General features: G+C 44.5%; 1 protein-coding gene across 2 annotated transcripts in view; it reads left to right on the top strand.

Moving 5' to 3' along the window:
- Positions 1–9533: 9533 nt before the first annotated feature.
- Positions 9534–23957, top strand: part of TEF (TEF transcription factor, PAR bZIP family member) — a 41609-nt gene continuing 27185 nt past the window's right edge. Inside the window, exon 1 of one of the 2 annotated variants that reach the window (XM_044300465.1) lies at positions 9534–9732. In XM_044300465.1, the coding sequence (XP_044156400.1) occupies positions 9642–9732 (91 nt within the window). In that variant the 5' untranslated portion in view covers positions 9534–9641. Of the gene's footprint in view, positions 9733–23431; positions 23658–23957 lie in introns of those variants that run through there. The other variant, XM_044300464.1, reaches the window with a different exon arrangement.

Here is a 23957-nt window from a genome sequence, read left to right as displayed (position 1 = left end):
AGGGTTATCTGGACAGGTGTCACATTGATGATTTATGGCAGTGATGGTGAACCTTTTAGAGGCCGAGTGCCCAAACTGCAACCCAAAACCCACTTAATTATCGCCAAGTGCCAACACAGCAATAACCTGAATACCAGTGTTGTGTATCTTCCATGTACTTTATCATGTAGCTATAACACCCTGCCTACATTCAGTGCACTGCCTGTGCTGTTCATAGTGCGCCCTGCGCTGATGAATGGCAGGAAAAGTCTAAGGCATATTGGTCCACCATAGACTTTTTCCAGGGAGCAGGTGCCCACAGAGAGGGTTCTGAGTGCCGCCTCTGGCACCCGTGCCATAGGTTCGCCATCACTGATTTATGGTATCCCGACGTATCCCATTCTTGTAACAAACTGTACAGCTCTTTTGGGCTCTGCTTTTTTTTTTTTGCAGTAGGGGGCACCTCTGATGGGAAATTTTGCCCTGGGATAATTCTGTTGGCATGACTAGATGACGCTATCCCACTGCTATCCTTGCGCTGCTCTCCAAATACCTTATTAATGATTTGTTCTTGAAATTCAAGGTATGTTCCTTGGTTCTCTGCTTTTCAGAACATGTCAAAAGAATTATACACGGCTACTTCCATAAGGTGGACTGCAAGTTTCTTATACTAAATGCGGGATTTCCTGACCGCGCTGTAGGAAGGTCCACCCCACCCATATATTTATTGTAATCCTGTATGCTGACAGGCTTACAGACGGTGGTATATGTGCCGCACACAGAAACAGGGCTGCTACTGTCTGGATGTATGGATGTCATTATGAGGATATCTTTTTTGTCTCGATATTTTACAAGATGTCCCCATTGCAAAGACCCTTTATTTCCCCAGACTTCAATTTGTGGTTCAAAATAGGCTTGGGCAGGCCTCTTTGATTGCAGTGCCACATGCCCTTGTCTTTCTGACTAAAAGGCACCTAAAAAGGGGTACGCTGGTGTAATAATTGTCAATGTACAAGTGCTTATACATTTTTAGCCCAAATCGTGCCCTCTTCCTTGGCAAATATTGGCGAAATTGAAGCCTGACTTAAAAAAAAACAAGTGACACGTCTGCGGCAATATTTTTTTGGGGATGTAGGCCTCTTTATATGTTTCATTTAAATAATTTTAAAGGGACATAATTTTATAAAGCCTGTCATGGCTGGGGTCATCATGTGGGGGGCACTGTATTAAGAATTGGCAGGATTGTCTCAAATCGCTGTCTTGTCATTTTTTCCCTGTACATGGGGGTATCGTACAACACATCAGATGACCAATTAGATCTCATAATGTTTTTTTTTTTTTATGAGACCCATATTTAGAAAGAGGCCCCAAAATTTTAAAACGTCCGCCACAACAACAGGGCACCATACACCATTCCTGGTGTAATATGAAGTGGGGTGACTGCCGATGAATTGAGCAGCATATAAACTGGGCTGCTCAACCATCAAATGTATCAGTTCCTCTGATAAGAAGATTTTTAAAAAAATTCCACCCCTCTAAACCCCATAACATTATAACGGATGCCTGTGACAGAATTAAATTCTGGAACAGACGGAGTATATGACTCTGTGGGCATCCATTCGGGGTCAATCAGGGCCGTCTTTAATATTGATTGGACCCTGGGCAAAAATTTACTTGGGTCCCCTGGATCCCGCCTTCCCACACCTTAGCAGGCAATCACGCCCTCCACCACAACACACACACAAAAAATCCACACATCTGGTAGAGTCCAGTGAATGACTGTAAATACTTCCAGTTCTGAAGACTCCAGCGGCTCAGGATCAGTGCTCTGGGCAGCTGGGCTTAGTCTGGAAGTGGGCACCGCTCTGCAGGAAGGAGACCAGGGCTCGGCTTACCCTAGTTTTACAGTGCACCCCAGCACCCCACAGTATGCAGTATAGCACCCTATAGTATACAGCACCACACAGTATGCAGTATAGCACCCCACACTATACAGTACCCCACAGTATATAGTAGAGCAGTATAGCAGCCCACAGTATACAGCACCCCACAGTATACAACACCTCACAGTATACAGTAGAGCAGTATAGCACCTCACTATACACGATACAGCACCCCACACTATACAGCCCCCACACTATACAGTACAGCAGTATAGCACTCCACGCTATACAGCACATACAGTATACAGCCTCTCACAGTATACAGTACAGGCCCCCACACTATACAGGCCCCAACACTACACAGGCCCCCACACTATACAGGCCCCCCACACTATACAGACCCCCACACAGTATACAAGCCCCCACACATTATACAGGCCCCCACACAGTATACAGTCCCCCACACAGTATACAGGCCCCCACACAATATACAGCCCCACACATTATACAGCCCCCCACACACTATACAGCCCCCACACAGTATACAGCCCCCCACAGTATACAGCCCCACACACTATACAGGCCCCCACACAGTATACAGCACCCCACTATACAGAAGTTTGCAGTATATTAGCATAACAGCCCTGTCACCTTTTTCTGATGTAATCTTCACAAAAAAAGCTCCACAGTTAAGGCAAACTTCTCCTGCAACACTCCTGGTAGGACCTGTGATGACCTCATAGCCATGTGACCAGTAGGGTGGCCAGACGTCCGGTTTTAGGCCGGACAGTCCGGTTTTCAGGCTCCCTGTCCTCCGTCCGGCGCAGTGCCTGGACGGATACAGGGATGTCCTCCTTTTCAGTAGCTCACGTTCAGACAGCAGCATTGTGCTGTCTGAGCGTAAGCTGCAGCAACTGACTGAGGCTTCTCTCACCCCCAGTCAGTCACTAGAGCCGCAGATATTGCTCCCTGTGGATGACTGAGGGGAAGAGAAGCGCCCCAGCTGCCCCCGTTTACCTTCTATTCACAAAGTTCTTCCCTCTCCTCCCCCGTGTTGTTTTCCAGCCGATTGGGGGGGGGGGTGTGGCTTCACTGGCACGGGGCGTGGCTTTATGTGGTTTGGAGGCGTGGTTTGGGTCATTGTGGGAGTGGTTTGGGCGTTGTGGGTGTGGTTTGGGCCGGTCCGGCTTTCTAAGGTGAAGCCAGTCATCCTAGATCACAGCTCTCGTCACAGTATGCTGCCTGGACTCAGTGCCGGCAGGCATGGCAGCACCCCCTGTGTAGCTGACAGCCTGACACCCGGGGCAGTGGCTAGCAGGGCTCAAGAGGCCACTGCCTTGGGCCCCCCAGGAGCAACTGGGCCCGGGGCAGCTGCCCCTTTTGCCCCTTGGTAAAGACAGCCCTGTCAATAGCGCTAGTGTCACGTAAAGAGTCTCGTCTACGACTTTGCTGTGGCTCGTCATCACTAGTGTTAGCGGACAATTACGAAATTATTTTTGCATATTTTTTTATATATTTTTTATTTATTTTTTTCAAACCTCCTACCCTAACACTACTCCAAACTATTTCTATCTAACTGCTAGCAGAACAAAACGATCAGCATGTTGAATGACAAAGGAGCTAACACTTGTGCGAATCCCGTGGAATCAGGTGGATCTGCTGCACACCGACCAGCACATTTGCAGAAAATCCCTGGTAGACATTTTAGGGTACAGCATTAATTTTCGTTTGTGGAAATATATACAGGATTTTAGTTCGATATGTGAACAGTATTCAAAGAATAATCTGTAATGAAAACCTGGAACAACATGATGAAACCTAAGACTAACCCACGTAGTCTTGTCTCTCTCTTATAATAACAACTGTAATGTAGGTCAGTCCTCTTGTATGGCCTACATTTATTTATCTGCCATCTTACGACACGTCTGCTTATACATTCACAACACAGATGCCCCATATGTAAAGGACAGGTACCCCTTATATCCCCCTCTACATTAAATGTCTGTGTTTCCCTTTGAGAAGTTTATTGCGGCTCTGTTTGTGTGCCCTCTTTTTTTATGTGCACCTGTGGCCCTTTTGTTGTAAGTGGCTGATGGACCACTGTACGCAGTGCCATCGGTCAAACCCTATCATTGTTGTTGGACATGGGGGAACCTTGTTTCCCAGTTTGCAGGAGGAGGAGGCATCAAGCAGCATCGCAGATCTACATAGAGCCTGGAAAGGGTACTGATGCTGACTGTTGATGCTGAGAGGAGGGGGAAAAAGAGTTGTTAAAAGGAGCAGAGCCTGGTGCCAGTGTTTGTGGCGTAACCATGTGTAGTGCCAGAGAGGCCTGCCGAGAGTGCGCTCACAAGTAAGCCCCAGTGTAGCCAATGGGAGATGCATCAGTGGGTTGTAGCCAACAGTGCTGCACCTCCATATATCTCCTCCCTCATCTCCATCTACCACCCTACTCATGCTCTCTGCTCTGTTAGCGACCTAAGATTAATAACCTCCGTAATTAATACCTCTCACTCTGGTCTTCAAGATTTTTCTCGAGCTGCACCTACTCTCTGGAATACTCTGCCCCGGAATACTAGGTCAGTTCACAACTTCTCCACCTTCAAACGTGCCTTAAAAACACATATTTTCCGGCAGGCTTATCAAGCTACCTAAAATGACTTTTCCCAAACTAAACCTTCCTCCCCACCAACTTCCTCTTGCCTAAACTCGATCCTCTAGTAGTCCCAAACCCGAGGCAGATCGGCCGGCACCACTCATGTCAGTTAATGTCTCAGATCCTACTTATCACAATCAACTACCTTATGTGTCACCCCCAATTCCTCATAGATTGTAAGCTCCTGCGAGCAGGGCCCTGACTCCTAGTGTTTCAGTTGCATATTAGCCAGTTACTTTTGTTTTGTACATAAATCCAAATCCAAGAGCTTTTATTGGCAGGACCAAATACATTTAGCATTGCCAAAGCAAAACAAACCATTAACAAAGGGGTGGACCCTATGAATTTGTAAAGAGCCTGAGAGAAGCCTGAGTATGGCTGCCATGAGTGAGGTCAGTAACCTGGATCTAGAGACGGAGAGGCTTGAGTGGTAGTGCACAGCAAAGCTTGCAGGTATGGAGGGTGTTATACTTTTATGCAGGCTGATAAAGTGGAGGTGAAGCACTGCATTTACATGTCAGAGATCACCTCCACAGTATGAGGATGAGAGATCGCTTGTCCTCATACAGCTGCATTGTTTCTGGGCAGCAGATCGCTGTTTAGACAGAAACAATAATTTTGGTGCCTGCAGTTTCGCTCGTTCATCAGGTGATCTGCTGCACTTTTACACTTGCAGATTGTCGGGAACGAGCACGGGTCTGTCCGATTATCTACACATACACCTTTAGTCCTGAGATTGGAGCAGACAGAGAAATATTGGTAGTCTTAAGGCCTGGTACTGTTAGCCCAAGTCAAATGAGTGGACTATTGAGTGAAGAGGGACAGTAATAATATTACAAGTGGATTATTGGAAGAGAATTTCAAGGAATAGTGAGTCCTCCCTCCTTCTATGTAACAAAGTGCAAGTTCAAACTGTGTTCTACCTAGTTAACCTGTGCAAACATTACTATTATACTGCTGTTATTACTGCTGCTACAAGATAAGCTGTGCAGTGCCTTAAAGAGACAGTACATCCACATAGAGTAAGGCCTTGGACAGGAAATGTGCAGACCAGGCTGTGACCTAGAGGCTGCGCTATTGGGTGCAGAGTGTTGTGTAAAGTGCATGCTAACAGCCATGGATAGTTGGGCAGTCCATGAAAGGAAGTGGTGTCACAGGCACAATGGCCCACAGAGGCGCCCAGCAGTTCTTGCTCCTCATTACTACAGAGCAGGGTATTGGTTGTCCTCATGAGATACTTCTAAATGCAGCTTGGGGAGTACTGTTTCTCATTAAAGAGACACTGTGGTGTATGAAGGATTATATTGCAGGCAATGCCCCATGGGAAAACAATCTCCAAATTAACTCTTACCAGGCAGAGAGTACTATATCTGAAAAGAGCACGCTAATCTCTTCCACAGCCTCAAGTCTACCAGTCCCAGTCTAGCACAAGAAATTGATTATACTTGTGATGCAAATTTAAATAGAAGAGATTGGTGCTGGAGGAGGAACTGAGCGGACGCCTGGATGTTCATATCTCACAACATAAGGAAGAGAGAAGAGCAGAAACTTTTTTTTAGATAGGTGAGTTTTTCCTATTAACACATGGCTGGTATCCCCTTTCGATAATTATGTAAGCAGGGGTGGGATTCAAATTTTGAACAGGTTCCCTACTCCATGGCAGACACGCGGCATTGCGACACATGTTTACATATACAGACACCATATATATGCAACACACATACACATAAATACACCATATACATAGTACACATACATAAATACACCATATATACAGCACCCACTGCCGCTGCCAGAACACCTGATCGGGACTCAGTCGGTAACACGGTTCTCCGATCCAGTTGTAATTTTAACAATCGGATCTGGAGAACTGGAGGGAACTGGCTGAATTCCATGCCTGTATGTAGGTATTCTGTAACATAATTGTAGACCTTTGAGAGCTAATTATCAGAACTAATGTTTGTATGAACGATCCCTCTTTGGGTAAAAGCGTTGTTAATGCAGTACTTCCCAAATCCCTGTTTCTGAGCAGCACAACGTGCTATGTAAACAGGGATATGCTATCAGATATGCAATCTGAATGGGGGCAAGCAATCACAGTAACGAGCTCTCACCCCCAGGCAGAAGAGATGTTTTGTACATGTGAATGCAGCTTTCACCTCCTCTGTCCATAACCAATTATCGGGAACATTCAGTTTGTTCCTGATAATTATCTGTGCCTCAGCCTGTGTATAATTTTTTACTGTGTCTGGATAATTTCATACTCTAGCAGCAGCAGTAATTATAAAATAACAAAAAAGTCAGATTCCGTCTCTGATCTTGCAGCGCTGACGTCATTTTCCTGGGTGCAGTGGTGACATCCTGTACACGCCATTGTAGTGATTGGCTGCAGTGGTGAGCTGGTGTGTACAGGTTGTCACCGCTCCAGCCAGGAAAGTAACCAGCGGTGAGGAGGACCAGGGCCCTACATTGGAAGCAGCAGCGGGGAAAATGGGTGGGCATGACTTTTTTCAATTTTTATGATATTTACTGTTACTGCCTGAGTTTTTATGTTCCAAAGGTGAAAGTCCCATGGGTCACCAGGATCTTGTTCAAAGTAAACAGATTTTGTAGTTTTAGAGAAAGTTTTTTATCTGTTGCATTGATTCAATTATCAGTAGCTTTCTAATAAAGTGGCCCCATATACAGTCCTGATCAAAAGTTTAAGACCACTTGAAAAATGGCAAAAAAAATCATATTTTACATTGTTGGATCTTAAGGTTCAAAGTAGAGCTTCACCATGCAACAAGAAGAAATGAGAGTGAGAGAAAACATTTTTTGAGCAGTCAATTAATTGAAAATAATGATTAAACTGAAACAGGCTGTTTTTCAGCGGATCAAAATTTTAGGACCACATGCCTTTAAAAGGCCAAATCTGTGCAAAGATGTGGATTCATTGTCATTTTCTGTCAGGTAGTCACACGTTGTGTGGCAAAGGCAAAAAAGCTGTCCCTTTTTTAACGTGGTTGGGTTTTTGAACTGCATAAGCAGGGTCTCTCACAGCGCGCCATCGCTGCTGAGGTGGGACTCAGTAAGACAGTCATTTGGAATTTCTTAAATGATCCTGAGGGTTATGGAACAAAAAAGTCAAGTGGAAGACCCCAAAGAATTTCACCAGCACTGAGCCGGAGGATCCAATTAGCGGTCCGTCAAGACACTGGACGATCCTGGACCCAAATTAAGGCCCTTACTGGTGCTGACTGCAGCCCCATAACCATCAGACGGCATCTGAGACTGAAGGGCTTCAAAAACAAAAAACGTCTTCAAAGACCTCTTCTCCTTGAACACCACAGAACTGCTCGTTTGGACTTTGCAAGAGAGCACCAAACATGGGGCATTCAAAGGTGGAGGAAAGTTTTATTCTTTGATGAGAATTTTTTTTAACCTTGATAGTCCTGATGGTTTCCAACATTACTGGCATGACAAGCAGATCCTACCTGAGATGTTTTCTGCGCGCCACAGTGGAGGGGGCACCATAATGGTCTGAGGTGCTTTTTCCTTCAGTGGAACAATGGAGCTTCAGGAAGTGCAGGGGCGTCAAACGGCCGCTGGCTATGTCCAGATGTTGCAGAGAGCATTCCTCATGACTGAGGGCCCTCGTCTGTGTGGTAACAACTGGGTTTTTCAACAGGACAACGCTACAGTACACAATGCCCGCAGGACAAGGGACTTCTTCCAGGAGAATAACATCACTCTTTTGGCCCATCCTGCGTGTTCCCCTGATCTAAATCCAATTGAGAACCTTTGGGGATGGATGGCAAGGGAAGTTTACAAAAATGGACAACAGTTCCAGACAGTAGATGGCCTTCGTGTGGCCGTCTTCACCACTTGGAGAAATGTTCCCACTCACCTCATGGAAACGCTTGCATTAAGCATGCCGACACGAATTTTAGAAGTGATCAACAATAACGGCGGAGCTACTCATTACTGAGTTCATGTTTGGAAGTTGGATTTCTGTTTTGGGGGGGGGTGGGGGGGTTTAGTTTTTTTTTGGAGGTGTGGTCCTAAACTTTTGATCAGCTGAAAAACAGCCTGTTTCAGTTTATTCGTTGTTTTCATTAAATTGAATGCTCAAAAAATGTTGTGTCTCACTCCCATTTCTTCTTGTTGCATGTTGAAGCTCTACTTGGAACCTTGTTAAGATCCAGCCATGCTAAATATGATTTTTTGACATTTTTCAAGTGGTCTTAAACTTTTCATCAGGACTGTATATATATATATATATATATATATATATACAGTACAGACCAAAAGTTTGGACACACCTTCTCATTCAGAGTTTTCTTTATTTTCATGACTATGAAAATTGCAGATTTACACTGAAGGCATCGGTTCTTCAAAGTAGCCACCTTTTGCTTTGATTACTGCTTTGCACACTCTTGGCATTCTCTTGATGAGCTTCAAGAGGTAGTCACCTGAAATGGTCTTCCAACAGTCTTGAAGGAGTTCCCAGAGATGCTTAGCACTTGTTGGCCCTTTTGCCTTCACTCTGCGGTCCAGCTCACCCCAAACCATCTCGATTGGGTTCAGGTCCAGTGACTGTGGAGGCCAGGTCATCTGGCGCAGCACCCCATCACTCTCCTTCATGGTCAAATAGCCCTTACACAGCCTGGAGGTGTGTTTGGGGTCATTGTCCTGTTGAAAAATAAATGATGGTCCAACTAAACGCAAACTGGATGGAATAGCATGCCGCTGCAAGATGCTGTGGTAGCCATGCTGGTTCAGTATTTTATGTATCTCCGACAACATTTTTTAAGATCTTTATAACTGGCACCGCTTTATGTGGGAAAGTTCTACGAACTGTCATGCACTTGCACTTATCCAGTTACACGTGTATCTGTACTTGCACAACCAAGTCACTTCTGCAAGACTTAACTTCCTCCCTCTGGTTACAGATCCGCTCCCCTCATTGGCTCACAAGTCAGTGCCTGGCACTTCACACTCCCATTCACGCTATTGGAGATTCATTGACTGTAATTACCAGGGGCTCTCTCTCCTCCCTTCAGCTTTTTATCTGGTAAATCCCAGGCATCTGACACACTGTGTTGTGGAGCTATTGCTGCTGCTGCCTGTACCTGGCAACAATGTCTAAAAGTGAGCTCATCCAAGGATTTTTGGATATTCCAGAAATGTTAAAGTCCCTCTTGGAGTACCCACTCCCACATCAGAGCACAGGTAATTGTTTAATCATATGCCTTTTGTATTATTTATGCTTTTCGGTGTATAGTCTTACATATAACTGCATAAGGTTCCTAATATACTGTATTGTCACAGAATTAAAGTAATTTTGAGTATTCTGATACTAACTTGCAGGTCTATAAGGCAGAGCTTCATTTTAAATCTTTAAGCAGGGAGCAATCTGTAATCTTAGATTTGCCCATAAAGCGCCCACTCTGAAGCAGGGGTGCACAGCCTTCTCTGGCCCATGGGCACATTGTCAGACTGAATCAAAACCACAATAAAATGTTAAGTTATATTACTAAGTGAAACATTTATCATATATCCATAGTATATGCCATAGATGCCAGTTCAGAGCTCCCAACTTATTGGCAGAACAGAGGTCCCCTTTTTCTCCATTTATACATTTATACCCAGATAGGAGGCGGCCATATATGCATATGACTTTTTGCATTGTAGTTTGGTTTTCAGTATTCCCATAAACTACAGTACATTGAATATAACAAAGGTCATGCATAGCAACCTCTACACCTGATATTTTATTCTGGAGTGTCACACAGGCATCAAGAGACCCACCTTATGCGCTATATGGTGTCCCAGAAATGGCCACACAGTGAACCATTACTACTTGGGCTAGTTTCACATATGTGGTTCAGCAGTTCTCAGGATCTGGCAAAGCCGGATAGTGCCACGTGCCCGCCGGTTCCCATTATAGTCTACAGTCGCTACCCAGACAAAAAATTTTTTTATGCAGGAGAAGGGCCGGATCCCCACTGGTTCACATTATAGTCAATGGGTTTTGGTGGTAAATGGCCGGATCCAGAGAACTCTGGCAGGCTGTTCTATGCCGGAACAACCTGCCAGATTGCTGTGCCGCATATATGAAAGTACCCTTACCCATCACTTCTCCTGAAAAATACATGTGAGCCCCCAGGCAGCATGTTGTGTACCCCTGCACTAAGGTGTCTGCAAATAAATGATTTCATAGGGAAACATGCATTTTTATCTTTTGAGGGTATGCATATTAGGATGTTAAGTGGCACACACAGACAAAGGTTGGGCCCCTGTGCAAGAACAATACCTGGGCCCAGTAGTTGCTCAACATGCGCACTACTGCTACATTCAGACAAGGGACTGACTCGGGGACCAGTATTCTGGGAATCACTGTAGGTCCCAATGGTCAGACCCCTGGCGATTTATACATTTATCACTTATCCTGTGGATAGGAAATACATGTTGTTCATGGGATAACCCGTCAAAGGGCTTGTTTGATCCTGACCACGATTGTAGTAATATGCCAGAATCTACTCTGCCTAAAGATTTTCCTTGGCTTGACTTTCTTTAACCAAATTAATCTTATTTTGTAAAATGAGGATGTACTTTTATTTTATGATTCCAATGGCACCCGAAGTTCAGCGCTCCATTCCAGTGCCATTTGTCCCTGCTTATGGACATAGAAAGCAGACATGTGGGCATTGCTAAATGAGGATGCACAGATTATTATGGGAAAAGTGATTGATAATAATGCTTCACTAGTAAAACGCAATAATGCTGCGTTAATTATAATTATAATTAGTTAACCTCTTACAGACACAGGGCGTACATGTACGCCCTGATGTCCGAGTCCTTAAGGACACAGGGCGTACGTGTACGCCCTGTGTATTTCCGATCACCACCGCGTGGCGGAGCAGTGATCGGAACAGGGTGCCTGCTGAAATCCTGAAATCATTCAGCAGGCACCCTGTGACAATGCCGAGGGGGGTCCTGTGAACCCCCCCTCATATTGGCAATCGCTGCAAACCACAGGTCAATTTAGACCTGTGGTTTGCAGCGTTTCCGGGTCATTCGGGTCTCCGATGACCCGGAATAGGAGGGTGATCGGTGGTGTAACGACCATATGTGGTCGTAAACTGCTGTACTGGCACACGAGATTGCGCAGAAGGAAAGGAACCTTATACGGTTTTTGGAAGGCAGATTTCACTGGGATAATTTTAAGCTGCCATGTCACATTTGAAGACCCCCTGATGCACCCCTAGAGTAGAGACTCCACAAAAGTGACCCAATTTTAGAAACTACATACCTTAAGGTATACAAAACTGATTTTACAAACTTAGTTAACCCTTTAGGTGTTCCACAAGAATTAATGTAAAATAAAGATGACATTTCAGAATTTCACTTTTTTGGCTGATTTTCCATTTGAATCAATTTTTTTCCAGTTACAAAGCAAGGGTTAACAGCCAAACACAACTCAATATTTATGGCCCCGATCTGTAGATTACAGAAACACCCCATATGTGGTCGTAAACTGCTGTACGGGCATACGGCATTGCACAGAAGAAAAGGAACGCCAAACGGTTTTTGGAAGGCAGACTGGTTTTTGACACCATGTCCCATTTGAATCCCCCCTGATGCACCCCTAGAGTAGAAACTCCAAAAAAGTAACCCCATTGTAGAAACTACGGGATAAGGTGGCAGTTTTGCTGGTACTATTTTAGGGTACATATGATTTTTGGTTGCTCTATATTACACTTTTTGTGAGGCAAGGTAACAAAAAATATCTGTTTTGGCACCGTTTTTATTATTTGTTGTTATTTCTAACATTCATCTGACAGGTTAGATCATGTGGTATTTTTATAGAGCAGGTTGTTACGGACGCGACAATACCAAATATGACTTTTTTGTTGTTGTTTGTTTCAGTTTTACATAACAAAGCATTTTTGAAAAAAAAGGTTTTTTTGTGTCTCCACGTTCTGAAAGCCATAGTTTTATAAATTTTTTGGGCGATTGTCTTGTGTAGGGGCTCATTTTTTTCGGGATGAGATGACTGTTTGATTATATAGGGTGCATATGACTTTGATCGCTTGCTATTACACTTTTTGTTTTTTTTACGGTATTCACCTGAAGGGTTAGGTCATATGATATTTTTATAGGGCATGTTATTACGGCCGCGGCGATACCTAATATCTCTACTTTTTAAAATTATTTATGTACGTTTTACACAATGATTTCATTTTTGAAACAAAAAAAAATAATCATGTTTTAGTGTCTCCATAGTCTGAGAGCCATCATTTTTTCATTTTTTGGGCGATTATCTTCGGTAGGGTATAATTTTTGCGGGATGAGATGACTGTTTGATTGGCACTATTTTGGGGTGCATATGATTTTTTGATCACTTGCTATTACACTTTTTGTGATGTAAGGTGAACTAGATGATGAGGAGAACGAGGATGACAACAGGAAAGTGGGGTCATCCTCGTCCTTGTCCTCACTGGGGCTATCAGAGTCGGAGAGCAGCTGGGCATATGCCTCCTCAGCCGAGAACATCCGGCAGGCCATCTTCTAACGCTAAAGGGGAGTAGGTGTATAAAACTTTGGTGTGGGCGATGCGCTAACAGTGGCCGAACGCTCTTTTACGGCTAAGAGTGTCGGCCACAGTCAGCGCATCTACAAAAAGAAAAAAAAAGCACTTGCGCCCCAAAAAAATTGTGAGGGGGTCAAGCTGCAGCACCCCTGGGGGGTCGCACAGCTGAGGTTGCTGTGGACCCAAGACATCCTCAGATCCGGGTGCTACACACAAAAAAAAACGGCAGCTTAATCTACAGAATCAGGGCCATAAATATTAAATAGAAAAAATGGATTCAAATAGAAAATCTGCAAAAAAGTGAAATTCTGAAATGTTATCTCTATTTTCCATTAATTCTTGTGGGACACCTAGAGGGTTAACAAAGTTTGTAAAATTCGTTTTGAATACTTTAAGGCCCCTTTCACACGGGCGAGTATTCTGCGCGGATGTGATGCGTGAGTTGAACGCATTGCACCCGCACTGAATCCTGACCCATTCATTTCTAAGGGGCTGTGCACACGAGCAGCGATTTTCACGCATCACTTGTGCGTTGCGTGAAAATCGCAGCATGCTCGTCTTTGTGCGTTTTTCACGTAACGCAGGCCCCATAGAAATGAATGGGGTTGAGTGAAAATCGCAAGCATCCGCAAGCATTTCACGCACGGTTGCTAGGAGATGATTGGGATGGAGACCCAATCATTATTATTTTCCCTTATAACATGTTTATAAGGGAAAATAATAGCATTCTGAATGCAGAATGCATAGTACAATAGCGCTGAAGGGGTTAAAAAATAAATAAATATTAAACTCACCTTAATCCACTTGATCGCGTAGCCCGGCTTTTCTTCTGTCTTCTTTTTTGCTATGTGCAGGAAAAGGACCTGTGGTGACGTCACTCCGGTCATCACATGGTACGTCACATGATCTTTTACCATGGTGATGGATCATTTGATGGCCCATGTCATGACCGGAGTGACGTCACCACAGGTCCTTTTCCTGCACATAGCAAAAAAGAAGACAGAAGAGAAGCCGGGCTGCGCGATCAAGTGGATTAAGGTGCGTTTAATTATTTTATTTTTAACCCCTCCAGCGCTATTATACTATGCATTCTGTATTCAGAATGCTATTATTTCCCCTTATAACCATGTTATAAGGAAAAATAATACAATCTACATAACACTGATCCCAAGCCCGAACTTCTGTGAAGAAGTTGGGGTTTGGGTACCAAACATGCCGATTTTTCTCACGCGCGTGCAAAACGCATGACAAGGTTTTGCACTCACGCGTAAAAATCACGCATGTTCCCGCAACGCACCCGCACCTTTTCCCGCAACGCCTGTCTGAAAGAGGCCTAAGGGGTGTAGTTTGTAAAATGGGGTCATTCTTTGGTGGTTTCTATTATGTAAGCCTCACAAAGTGACTTCAGACCTGAACTGGTCCTGAAAAAGTGGGTTTTAGAAATTTTCTGAAAAATTAAAGATTTTGCTTCTAAACTTCTAAGCCTTCTAACATCCCCAAAAATTCACAAAATGATCCAAACATGAAGTAGATATATGGGGAAGGTAAATTAATAACTATTTTTAGAGGTATTATTATCTATTATGAAAGTAGAGAAATAGAAATTTGGAAATTTGCTAATTTTTCCACATCTTTGGTAAATTTGGAAATTTCTTATAAATAAAAATGTATATTGTTTTACTCAATTTTACCACTGTCATGAAGTACAATACGTGACGAGAAAACAATCTCAGAATTGCCTGGATAAGTAAAATTGTTTTAAAGTTATCACCACATACATAAAGTGACACATGTCAGATTTGCAAATAATTGCCGGGTCCTTAAGGTGAAAAATGGCTGGGTCCTTAAGGGGTTATACCAGTTTTAGAATACTGTTGATACACACAGTCAGTGGGTGCAGCCCCTAGCTCATCCACGTCACGGGCACATTAGAACATTTGTTTCAGCTTAGGTAGATCCAGTTGCATGTGATTGACCTACTTTAAAGAGTATTGGCAGCTCTTTCAGGTATGAAATCATAAAAGGCAAAGAGCAAGGTGTGCAGGGCACTGTAAACACTGCTACGCCCATCTGTGCTCCCGGCTTTTACCTCGGCTGCCACCCAGGGCGTCAGCCAGGAGCTTCAACAAGGTCTGGACTCTCCCTGGAGGGAGAGCCCAAGGGGATTTGCAGGGGGGTGAGGAACCAATATGACCACCGCCCCCCCCCCTAGACCTCAAGGTGGATTGCCCGTAAGGGCACCGCAACCGCGAAAATCCAGTGACAAACAAACGTGTAAAATAGACACAGTGAAAACACAAAAATAAATAATGCAAATGTGCCATACTCAGTGGGCCCGGACATCCTGTGAGTTTAGGCACCCCAGGGTCACCCCTCCTGGGGCACTATGCGCTTCAGCCTTTCAACACAACTCCGCCTCCTGGCTTTAATCCGGCAGAGCCCAGGCCGTCTCGCACAGGGCCTCGTCATACCCTGCGCTGTACACCTGGGGTTACTGTTTAGTGGTTCTACATTCCGCTCAACATCCATGGTTCCCCATGGAGAGGCCGACTGGTAATGAAGCACCAAGTTATGTTAATACAGCAATCATTGCACGGCACACTTAGCATCGCTGGTTTGTTTTGTGATGTGGAGGCCACTTGTTATGGAGAGCTGCTTTGCTGCCATTACTGTACAGTCTATAAACCACTGTAAAATATTCTATTCATGTATAAACAGAAATTTGCAGCCCAAAATAAGTCTGCACCTATGCAGGCCATATGCAAGGAGCTATTAAAAATGGATGCAGATAAACAAGTAAATGAGGTTTGTAATATTCTTAGGTACATTTGCGGCAAGCCCTGGAGGAGCAGGAGTAGGTGATGGCCAGTGGCGGATTACAATAGGGACGTTCGGGTCGGCAGCCCCGGGCCCAGCACCGCTGGGGGGTCCAACGCCGACCCGAACGCCCACATACTGCGGCGGGACACGGGAGCGCATAGCTCCCTGTCCCGTCGCCTATCACAGCCATAGGCTTCAGGCATAGTAGGTCTGAGGCCCATGCGGTAGTGAAATCCCGGCGCAGGCGTGCTGGGACACAGCACATTGACGTGTGCACGCCTGCCTCATCCCGCCTTGAACCTTCGTCTGCAAGCAAGTGCCTGGCCCTGGACGGTGAGTATTTAGCTTTTCATTTTTTGTTCATTTTTTATTTTTTTATTTCACGTGCCTACTTTGGGGGACATGTGGGGGACGATACATTACAAGGCATTAAATAAAAATTTGCATGTACCCTATTCTGCAGTACTGCACATTTAGTAGTCAGTAACACATGCAGTTGTACTAAAAGGAGTTTAGATCACCATGGAAATAACACATCCATATTTAAGTGCCAATATTTTGTCTACAACATGCAGATCCCAAGTGGTTCAGGCCAGTCAAACTATGGTAGGCAGAATCTACACCAAACTATGATGCAGATCACTGAGACTCCTCAAGTAAGCTGACTTAAGTTTCTTGTGACTTGATTTAGTAGATTTAATAAAGATACAGTCGGGGTCATTCCTTATAGCTTTATGACACTTTTCTGGCATAGAAAAGTCAGAAATGTTGTCAGTTTTGCCAGTTTGAGATTTGTTTGCTTTTATCAACACCCTTTTCACTTTACAAAAAAGTCAGTGGGGCAAGGATGGGACCTCCATGGTCCAACTCATTTAACATGTGCCCCAGATTACACCAGAAATCAGTTCTGGTGCGCAGACAGCAAAAGATGCAACAAGTTTATTACGAGGCATGCACCTCTTAAGCTGCTCCGATCTTCCCCCTTATTAATGGCTTATCTTTAAGATAGCTGAACGATTCCCAGCACCCCCTTCGATCAACTGTTTTTACAAACTCTGGTGGTGGAACCAGGCAGTGTAGTGCTGGTGCCTCGTTCCAGGACTTGTGATTGCAGTTGATTGGCAGGGGTGCTGGTTAGTGTTGAGCGAATCAAAGCATATCAAGTGAAATTCGATCCAAAGTTTAGGACAAATTTGATTCACAATAAATCCGAATGACTTTTTTTCCCCCTAAAATGGCGGCTACACGTGTTACAAAGGGAAAGTAAGAAGTTCAGGAATGCTAGATCACCCATAATGCTGTGCAGACGGCCAATCAGCAGCTAGCCAGCCTCTGTGATGTCACAGCACTTTAAAAGTCTCATCCCACGCGGTCTCTGTCATTTTACTGTGAGCTGAGCATAGGGAGAGACGTGAAGAGCGCTAGGGACAGTGTTGCTGAATTTATTATGGAATAATGGATAGGGAGAGTGCAGGGAGATCGTAAGGAGAGTTTTTACACACTGTAGGGAAAGCAGGCAATGTAATCTGAAGCTGAAGGGATTAATATGAGACAGCGCAGTTTGCATCAATCCCTGTGTAGGGCATAGAGCTATCTAATTGAACAGTGCCCACCTTGTTTAAAAGATAAGCAATTATATTACGCCTTGATTCTCAGATTGGGGTGAATAGGCTGTGTAATTTTACTGTTATTGGGGTGTCCACCTGCTTCTTACGGTAACTGTTTCACTACCAGAAAGGACTAGCTATGCATGTTGCTGCAATGCACAGTGATGTACACCGAGATACGTTCTCGCTGCAGGCCGGGATAGAGCTGATTTAATGCACTTTGTGACATTCATTTTTAACAAAGCAAATTTCTTGAAAAAATTGGGCGAAGCGTTTGAATCAATTTGTTTTTTAATTCAATAATCAATGGTTGTTGGACCCCTGCCGACCTATCCTAAGAATAATTCATCATTAATTAGGTACTATAAGGCTCCTTTTAGTTATCACCTATGCTATACAGAAAGTCACTGTACCATCAAAAATACTTTAGTGACATCAATACATGACACACTGTTTTTTTTAGCAGATTACATAATATGTATGTTACATCATATAATTATTCAGTCCTATTCTATCCTAGCAGAATGGTAGGTGCTGCATTCCTGGGATCCATAACTTTTTTTTTTTTAATAAAACTTGAACTCTAAATGAATGATGATCCGTGAACCTGATGGAAAGTACACAGCAATTCATATTAGCTAATTAGACTTAATGTAGCATCACAAACAAATAGAAACCACACTAGTATCTTCAGTAGTAAAGGTGAATAGTCATCTGAAAAATTAGCCAGACAGCTGGGTTTGAATCAGAAGTATCTTGTCATATCTCATGCATGTAGGCCAGGTCTCCTGTGGTACAAGTGAACCAGACATAGATCACCATGACCTTACATGATGATCTTAGTTTGTTTCACTTGCATTGCAGGGAGTCCAGGTTGCCTACTGAATCCAACCTAAAGGCCCCCATAACATTAATGTATTGTCAGCTGAACCCTCCGAGAATGGTGGGTTCAGCCGACTGTTTAGTGAGTATTGGGAGCTCCTGACTCTCCCCCCACATCTTTTCAGATGGGAAGATCCTTTTGTTCTCCCGGGAGGTAAGCTGCCGACAGAAGTGTCTATTAAATATTCAGGGAAGGACTGGGAACTTAAAGTGGCCCTGGAAAAAAAATATATAATAGGCGCCATGTTGTAGGCATGTCCATATTTACAGAAGATAAGGTAACGCAATTAGGCAGGGTCAGCAGAAGTAGGCAGGGTCAGTAATACAATAGTGCAGTACAAAATACCATCCCAGCACAGCCAAATACAACAGTGCAGTACAAATACCTCCACAGAAGCTGTTCCTCTGTGGTGGCCACGTTCTGTCGTCCTCCTCCAGTTGTTTCTAATTGAGATATGAGAAGGTGAGATGTGGTCCACAGCACCAAGCCAGCACTGCCTTCAGCATACTGCCTGGACTTCCGCTCATAATGACCCCGATAGTGCGCCCAGTAGTATTCTCCCCAAGTGGCCAAGGAAAGAAGAAAAAAATAGAATACCTGAGTCTCGTTCCAAACCACTGTCTGTGTTACAGGGCTTTTCCAGCCTGCGGTTTGAGACACATGTGTCCCTGCCTCATATAGTGGTCTATGAGGGTAAACAGCTGGGCAGGGAGCCATGGACCTCGCTGAGCGCATCAGATCATTATGTACCCAGCCAGTGGCAGTGAAGAGAGCTTGGGAAGCTCCCTGGGCATCGTCCTACCGGGAAACTTCCCTGTAGGTTCTATGGCCCTGTACATGCTCCGTCAAGCTGAACATGTATATGTATGAGGGAGTTGTGAGGAGCATAGCTGTTCAGTCGACAGATATTGAATATTTATAGCTGCCTTAAGACTAGATCCAGGTAATTTTTGTTCACTAAAACAGAAACTAAGACCAATGCAAAACTTCTGAAGCCTTCTCTTTGGGGAAAAAAAATGTCATGCACCCTCTTATGGACCTCTTTTCATTTTGGTGAAGAAACACTAGTGTAGAAGTTACCTAAAAGGCAGATCTTCAGTCTTTCGTAACTCATGTCCCCTTTTCTTTCTTTCAATTCTTTGAAACCATTAAAACTTGTGATGTGAAACATAAGAAGCCACATTTAAATAGGATCTTTCATAAATAATACATGGCGCTAGAAAACAATAATAATCTTTCATTGAATATGATCACATGAACTGATCATACATCCTGCATCGCAGCCATGGTCTAAACAATTACTCTCTGGAATGTAAGCCAGGAAAGAGATTAATACAAAGGCGTATTTCATTCTCTAGAGTCATTCGACAATGCCACCACTTGGTTTAAAAAAAAAAGTGGTTAAAAGTTTGGCCTGGCTTCTTTCTAATGATTTTCTGTAGAAGATTATTATCTGACCGGAATCATAGACAGATTTTCTTTTTAAAAAAAAGACTGGTACATAATCTTTCCTGGTACCTTGGAACCGAACTAGAGTCCGGGAAATGGTTTTTCACGGTACAAATTAATTTATGAAGTTATTACCCAGTCTCATGAGACATCGCGAAGGCGGCGAAGCAATAACTTCGGCTCATTGGAGCCAATACATTCTAATACTGTATAGAGCTCCTGCTCCGTACAGTATTGGAATAAAGTTTTATGCAAATCAACTTCGATGTTTCATCTGAAGTGGATTCGCTCATCCCTACCAGATACGATAATTCCTGGAGTCTGCTCCTCTTCCAGAACAGACTACCAAATGGAGAGGGGAACCTAGCCTAATATTTAAATAGATAATAAAGTTGAAAAAAGACACAGGTTCAACAAGTCCAACCAAGGAGGGAGAAAATTGAATTCCCAACTCCAAAATGAATGGAAGCAGTGAAGTGAAGGGGAGCAGCAATGCATTACCCAACACTATCCACTACACAATGGATGGGGCTGAGACAGTAACTCCCAAACAGCCAATCAACAGGGGTGCAGTGTGTTGGACATCCGCTGATCAGATATTGATGGCCTAAGAATAGGCAATCAATAGAAAAGGACTGGGCAACCCCCTTAATTAACTTGGTGACCTTCCTCTGCATACCCTCTAGTTCTTCTGTCATTGTTATCCAATAAATTCCAGAACTGTATGGGTTACATAGCATCATAACTCAATATAATGCTATGCGACCCCAGCAGTGCTGGAAGTTCAGGCCGGGATTCCGCAGCGTGACACCCGCTCGCCTGAAAGGGGCCTTAGGTTCACAAAGAACAGAGGTTTAAATTACAACTGAATCTTTTCCCACAAAACTATGGAAGTGATTCATCATCTCCCTTGTGCCAGAAAAGTGGCTTTAAAAAGTTGCAAGGTGTCTCTATGATTTTTTAAATGCAACTTTTTAGGGGGAAAAAGTTGTGAGTGCCGATTTTTATCCCGCTTTGTCACTTTTCCAAAAAGTAGTGTGGCCAATTATATGTTGGAAACATACAATTGTCCAAAATGTCTACTGAAGTATTCAGATCCCCCTTCCCTGAAACTAAGGGCCTAGGCCAGTGGCGTACATATAGAAGTAAGGGCCCCATAGCAAGGGTCAAACCAGGCCCCCCACACAGGACAGAAGGGTTTCTGCCTAAACCCTTTTCAATTACCCTTGGGCTATATTTCCACTGCCTTTTTTGCTAAAAGTTCTTGCTTTAGAGGGTAGAGTCCTGACCAAGTTTTCACTTCCAGTAGAAAAGATAATCTCTACTAAGACTGGATCCCCTGTTACCCTGGGCCCCATAGCAGTCACCTGGTCTGCCGCTATGGTAGTTACACCCCTGGCCTAGGCCGACCCTTGAAAAACAACCCCATAGCATTTTCCCTCCTCCACCAAAGTTTACAGTGGGTACAATGCAGTCAGGGAGGTAGCATTCTGCTGGCGTCCACCAAACCCAGACTCATCCTTCAGACTGCCAGATGGAGAAGAGTTATTCATCCCTCCACAGACCACGTTTCCAATGCTCCAGAGTCAAGCATGCTTTACATCACTCCAGCCAATGCTTGGCATTGGTAATGTAAGGCTTGCATGCAGCGGTTCAGCCTTAGAAACCCATGGCTTGACGCTCCTGGCGCACAGGTTTTTTATTGATGTTAATACCAGTAGAGGGTTAGACCCTGCAATTATTGAGTCAGCAGAGTGTTGGTAAGTTTTATGGTCGCCGACCCTGCTCTGTAACTCTACATGGTCTCCACTTTGTGGCTGAGTTACTTCCACATTGTAAATATACCACTCACAGTAAATGGTGGAATATCTAGGAGGGAAGAAATTTCACAAACTGACTTGTTGCAAAGTTGCCATCCAATTACAGCACCATGCCGGAAGTGAGCTCTTTAGAAGGACATTCATCCACAAATGTTAGTAAATGCAGACTGCAGGGCTAGGGGCTGGAGTTTATACATCTGAATTAAATGATTAACGAGGGGTGGCCCAATACTTTTCTCCTGTAGAGGGTAGTTCGGGTGCTGTAAAACGTTCATGTTTTTTGATGCACAGGAAAGGCATAGTCTAATACACTTTTCTACGCAAAATGACACAGTAATCAAAACCTATGTCACCCAGTGTTCATCTTTGTTTACAATGGGAGTCAGTAGCCGCCGTATGCCTCTCTATGCCTATACAGTGGTTTACATGCATCACAGGCTTCCATCAGAGGTATACAGGCTAAAGCCCGCCAGTGACGTCACTGAGAACACTGCTAGGAGACCAGTACGTCACCCGATCTAATGAAAAAACCTTTGCCCTGCGCGGTTCAGTACAGGGCAAGGGAGAGCAAAAGAGCATGAAATGCTCCGATACTCATCTCAGAGGGGCTGTCTGGGCAAAGATAGGGATATGTCCAGGTTCAGCTTTACTGCCACCGACTGCAATACTCAATGCCTTATTGATGTGCAGAAGAAAATGGGTGATAATGGGCTCTCAGCAATGCCTTATCTGACCCTCACATCCTAGACCGTGCACCCACTTCAGCACCCCGAGTCTTCTCGCTTCGGAGTTTGAGACTATCATGTCTTTGACTGATGATTTAATAAACGGCAATCAAACCTCTAACACTTTTCCTGTAAATTGTGCAATAAAATAATGTCTTAACGAGTCACAGTCTGGCAGGAAATAATTAGTGCCAAGGCTGCAGACGATGCCAGGGACAGAGCGCCAGGAACTTAGCAGCTGGATGTAGCCTGACATGACCTGACTGACATAGTAAACTGCAAATATGTGTACAGATCAGCCATTACATTGAAACCACCCGCCTAATATTGTGACTGCTGTAGCCACTCACTGGCCTCAGCAGAATATAGCACAAGACTTTGTCGACCAGTAACTGGCTGCTGCAGTCACCCGGTCATACCTGTGTTGTATTGGGTATATTTCTTTAATTGTTTTAGCAGCCAAACCCCCCCCCCCTTGCTCAATTCTGACAACTCCTTTAAAAGAAAGAATTGAAAACTGCCCCAATATCGCAGGTGTGGCCATGGCTGAACACAGCAGCAGGGTACTGGTTACTGCAGCCCCTGACAGGAGCCTCTAGTAGACTGCTGGCCACGTGACATTCCTGCGAGGTACACGTGCTGGAGCCCTGTGACAGCTCGGTGTGGTAAACAAGAGGCAGGGAAGTCTCCAGCTTACGGCCAATGAGAAGCAAGGAATGTATATACGCCCCTTTCAACCTCATTCCAGGCAGCCCATTGGTAGAGGGGGAAACGAAGGAGGAGCTATAACCTTGATTGGCATTTCTGTCAAAACGTGACCCTGCTTGTGACATCTCGTGACTGCAAGGTGTGAGCGGTTGCGTAATTGGGGCAATTTGAGCCAATCAGCGTGAAGCCTGTGCTGTATGCTAATTGAAGGAATTAACATAACGTCGGGACGTGCGTCACTGCGGTGCTTACATTGGCGCGTTATGTTGAGAGTGACGTAGTAATCACGCCCCCTGATGCACGTCACACTCGCAGGCGCTGTGCCTATTGGCAGGGTCATGAATAATGAAGTGACCGTGGAAACCGCTTCTATCCAGCCGTGTGCCCCGGGTGTACTGTACAACGTGAGCGCCATGTCTTCACCGCAGCCTTCTGAGGCCTCCACCTCTCCGGTTCCGCCGGTATCCGTGCTGGGCGACTCCTTCCCGCTGGTGCTGAAGAAGCTTATTGAGAATCCTCCAAGGAACTTTCTGGATGCAGGAGACGTCGGTGAGGAGTTCTCCCCCGCCATGGCGCCTCCCCTGTGAGCGGCCATAAGCCGCGTCTCTGTCAGCAAGGGGGGGTAGATGCGGTTTTCTTAGACTAACGCACGATGCCTGCGTGTAGTGCTGCAGAGGGCGCATCAACTCCTCCGTACACAGAGGTGCGACATTATATGCGCAGCTGCGTTTACAATTGCGTTTCTGTATGCGCTGGAGATTTGTACTGCGACTTTCATACAATTAATGTAAAATATGGAGATGTGTGTATTGCACAAAATAACTTTTAACATTAACTCCTTCCCGTCCC

This window comes from Bufo gargarizans, chromosome 7 (genome assembly GCF_014858855.1).
Source record: "Bufo gargarizans isolate SCDJY-AF-19 chromosome 7, ASM1485885v1, whole genome shotgun sequence".
Classification (NCBI taxonomy): domain Eukaryota; kingdom Metazoa; phylum Chordata; class Amphibia; order Anura; family Bufonidae; genus Bufo; species Bufo gargarizans.
Note: the sequence above shows the minus strand (reverse complement) of the source record. Positions and strands in the feature narration are given on the sequence as shown.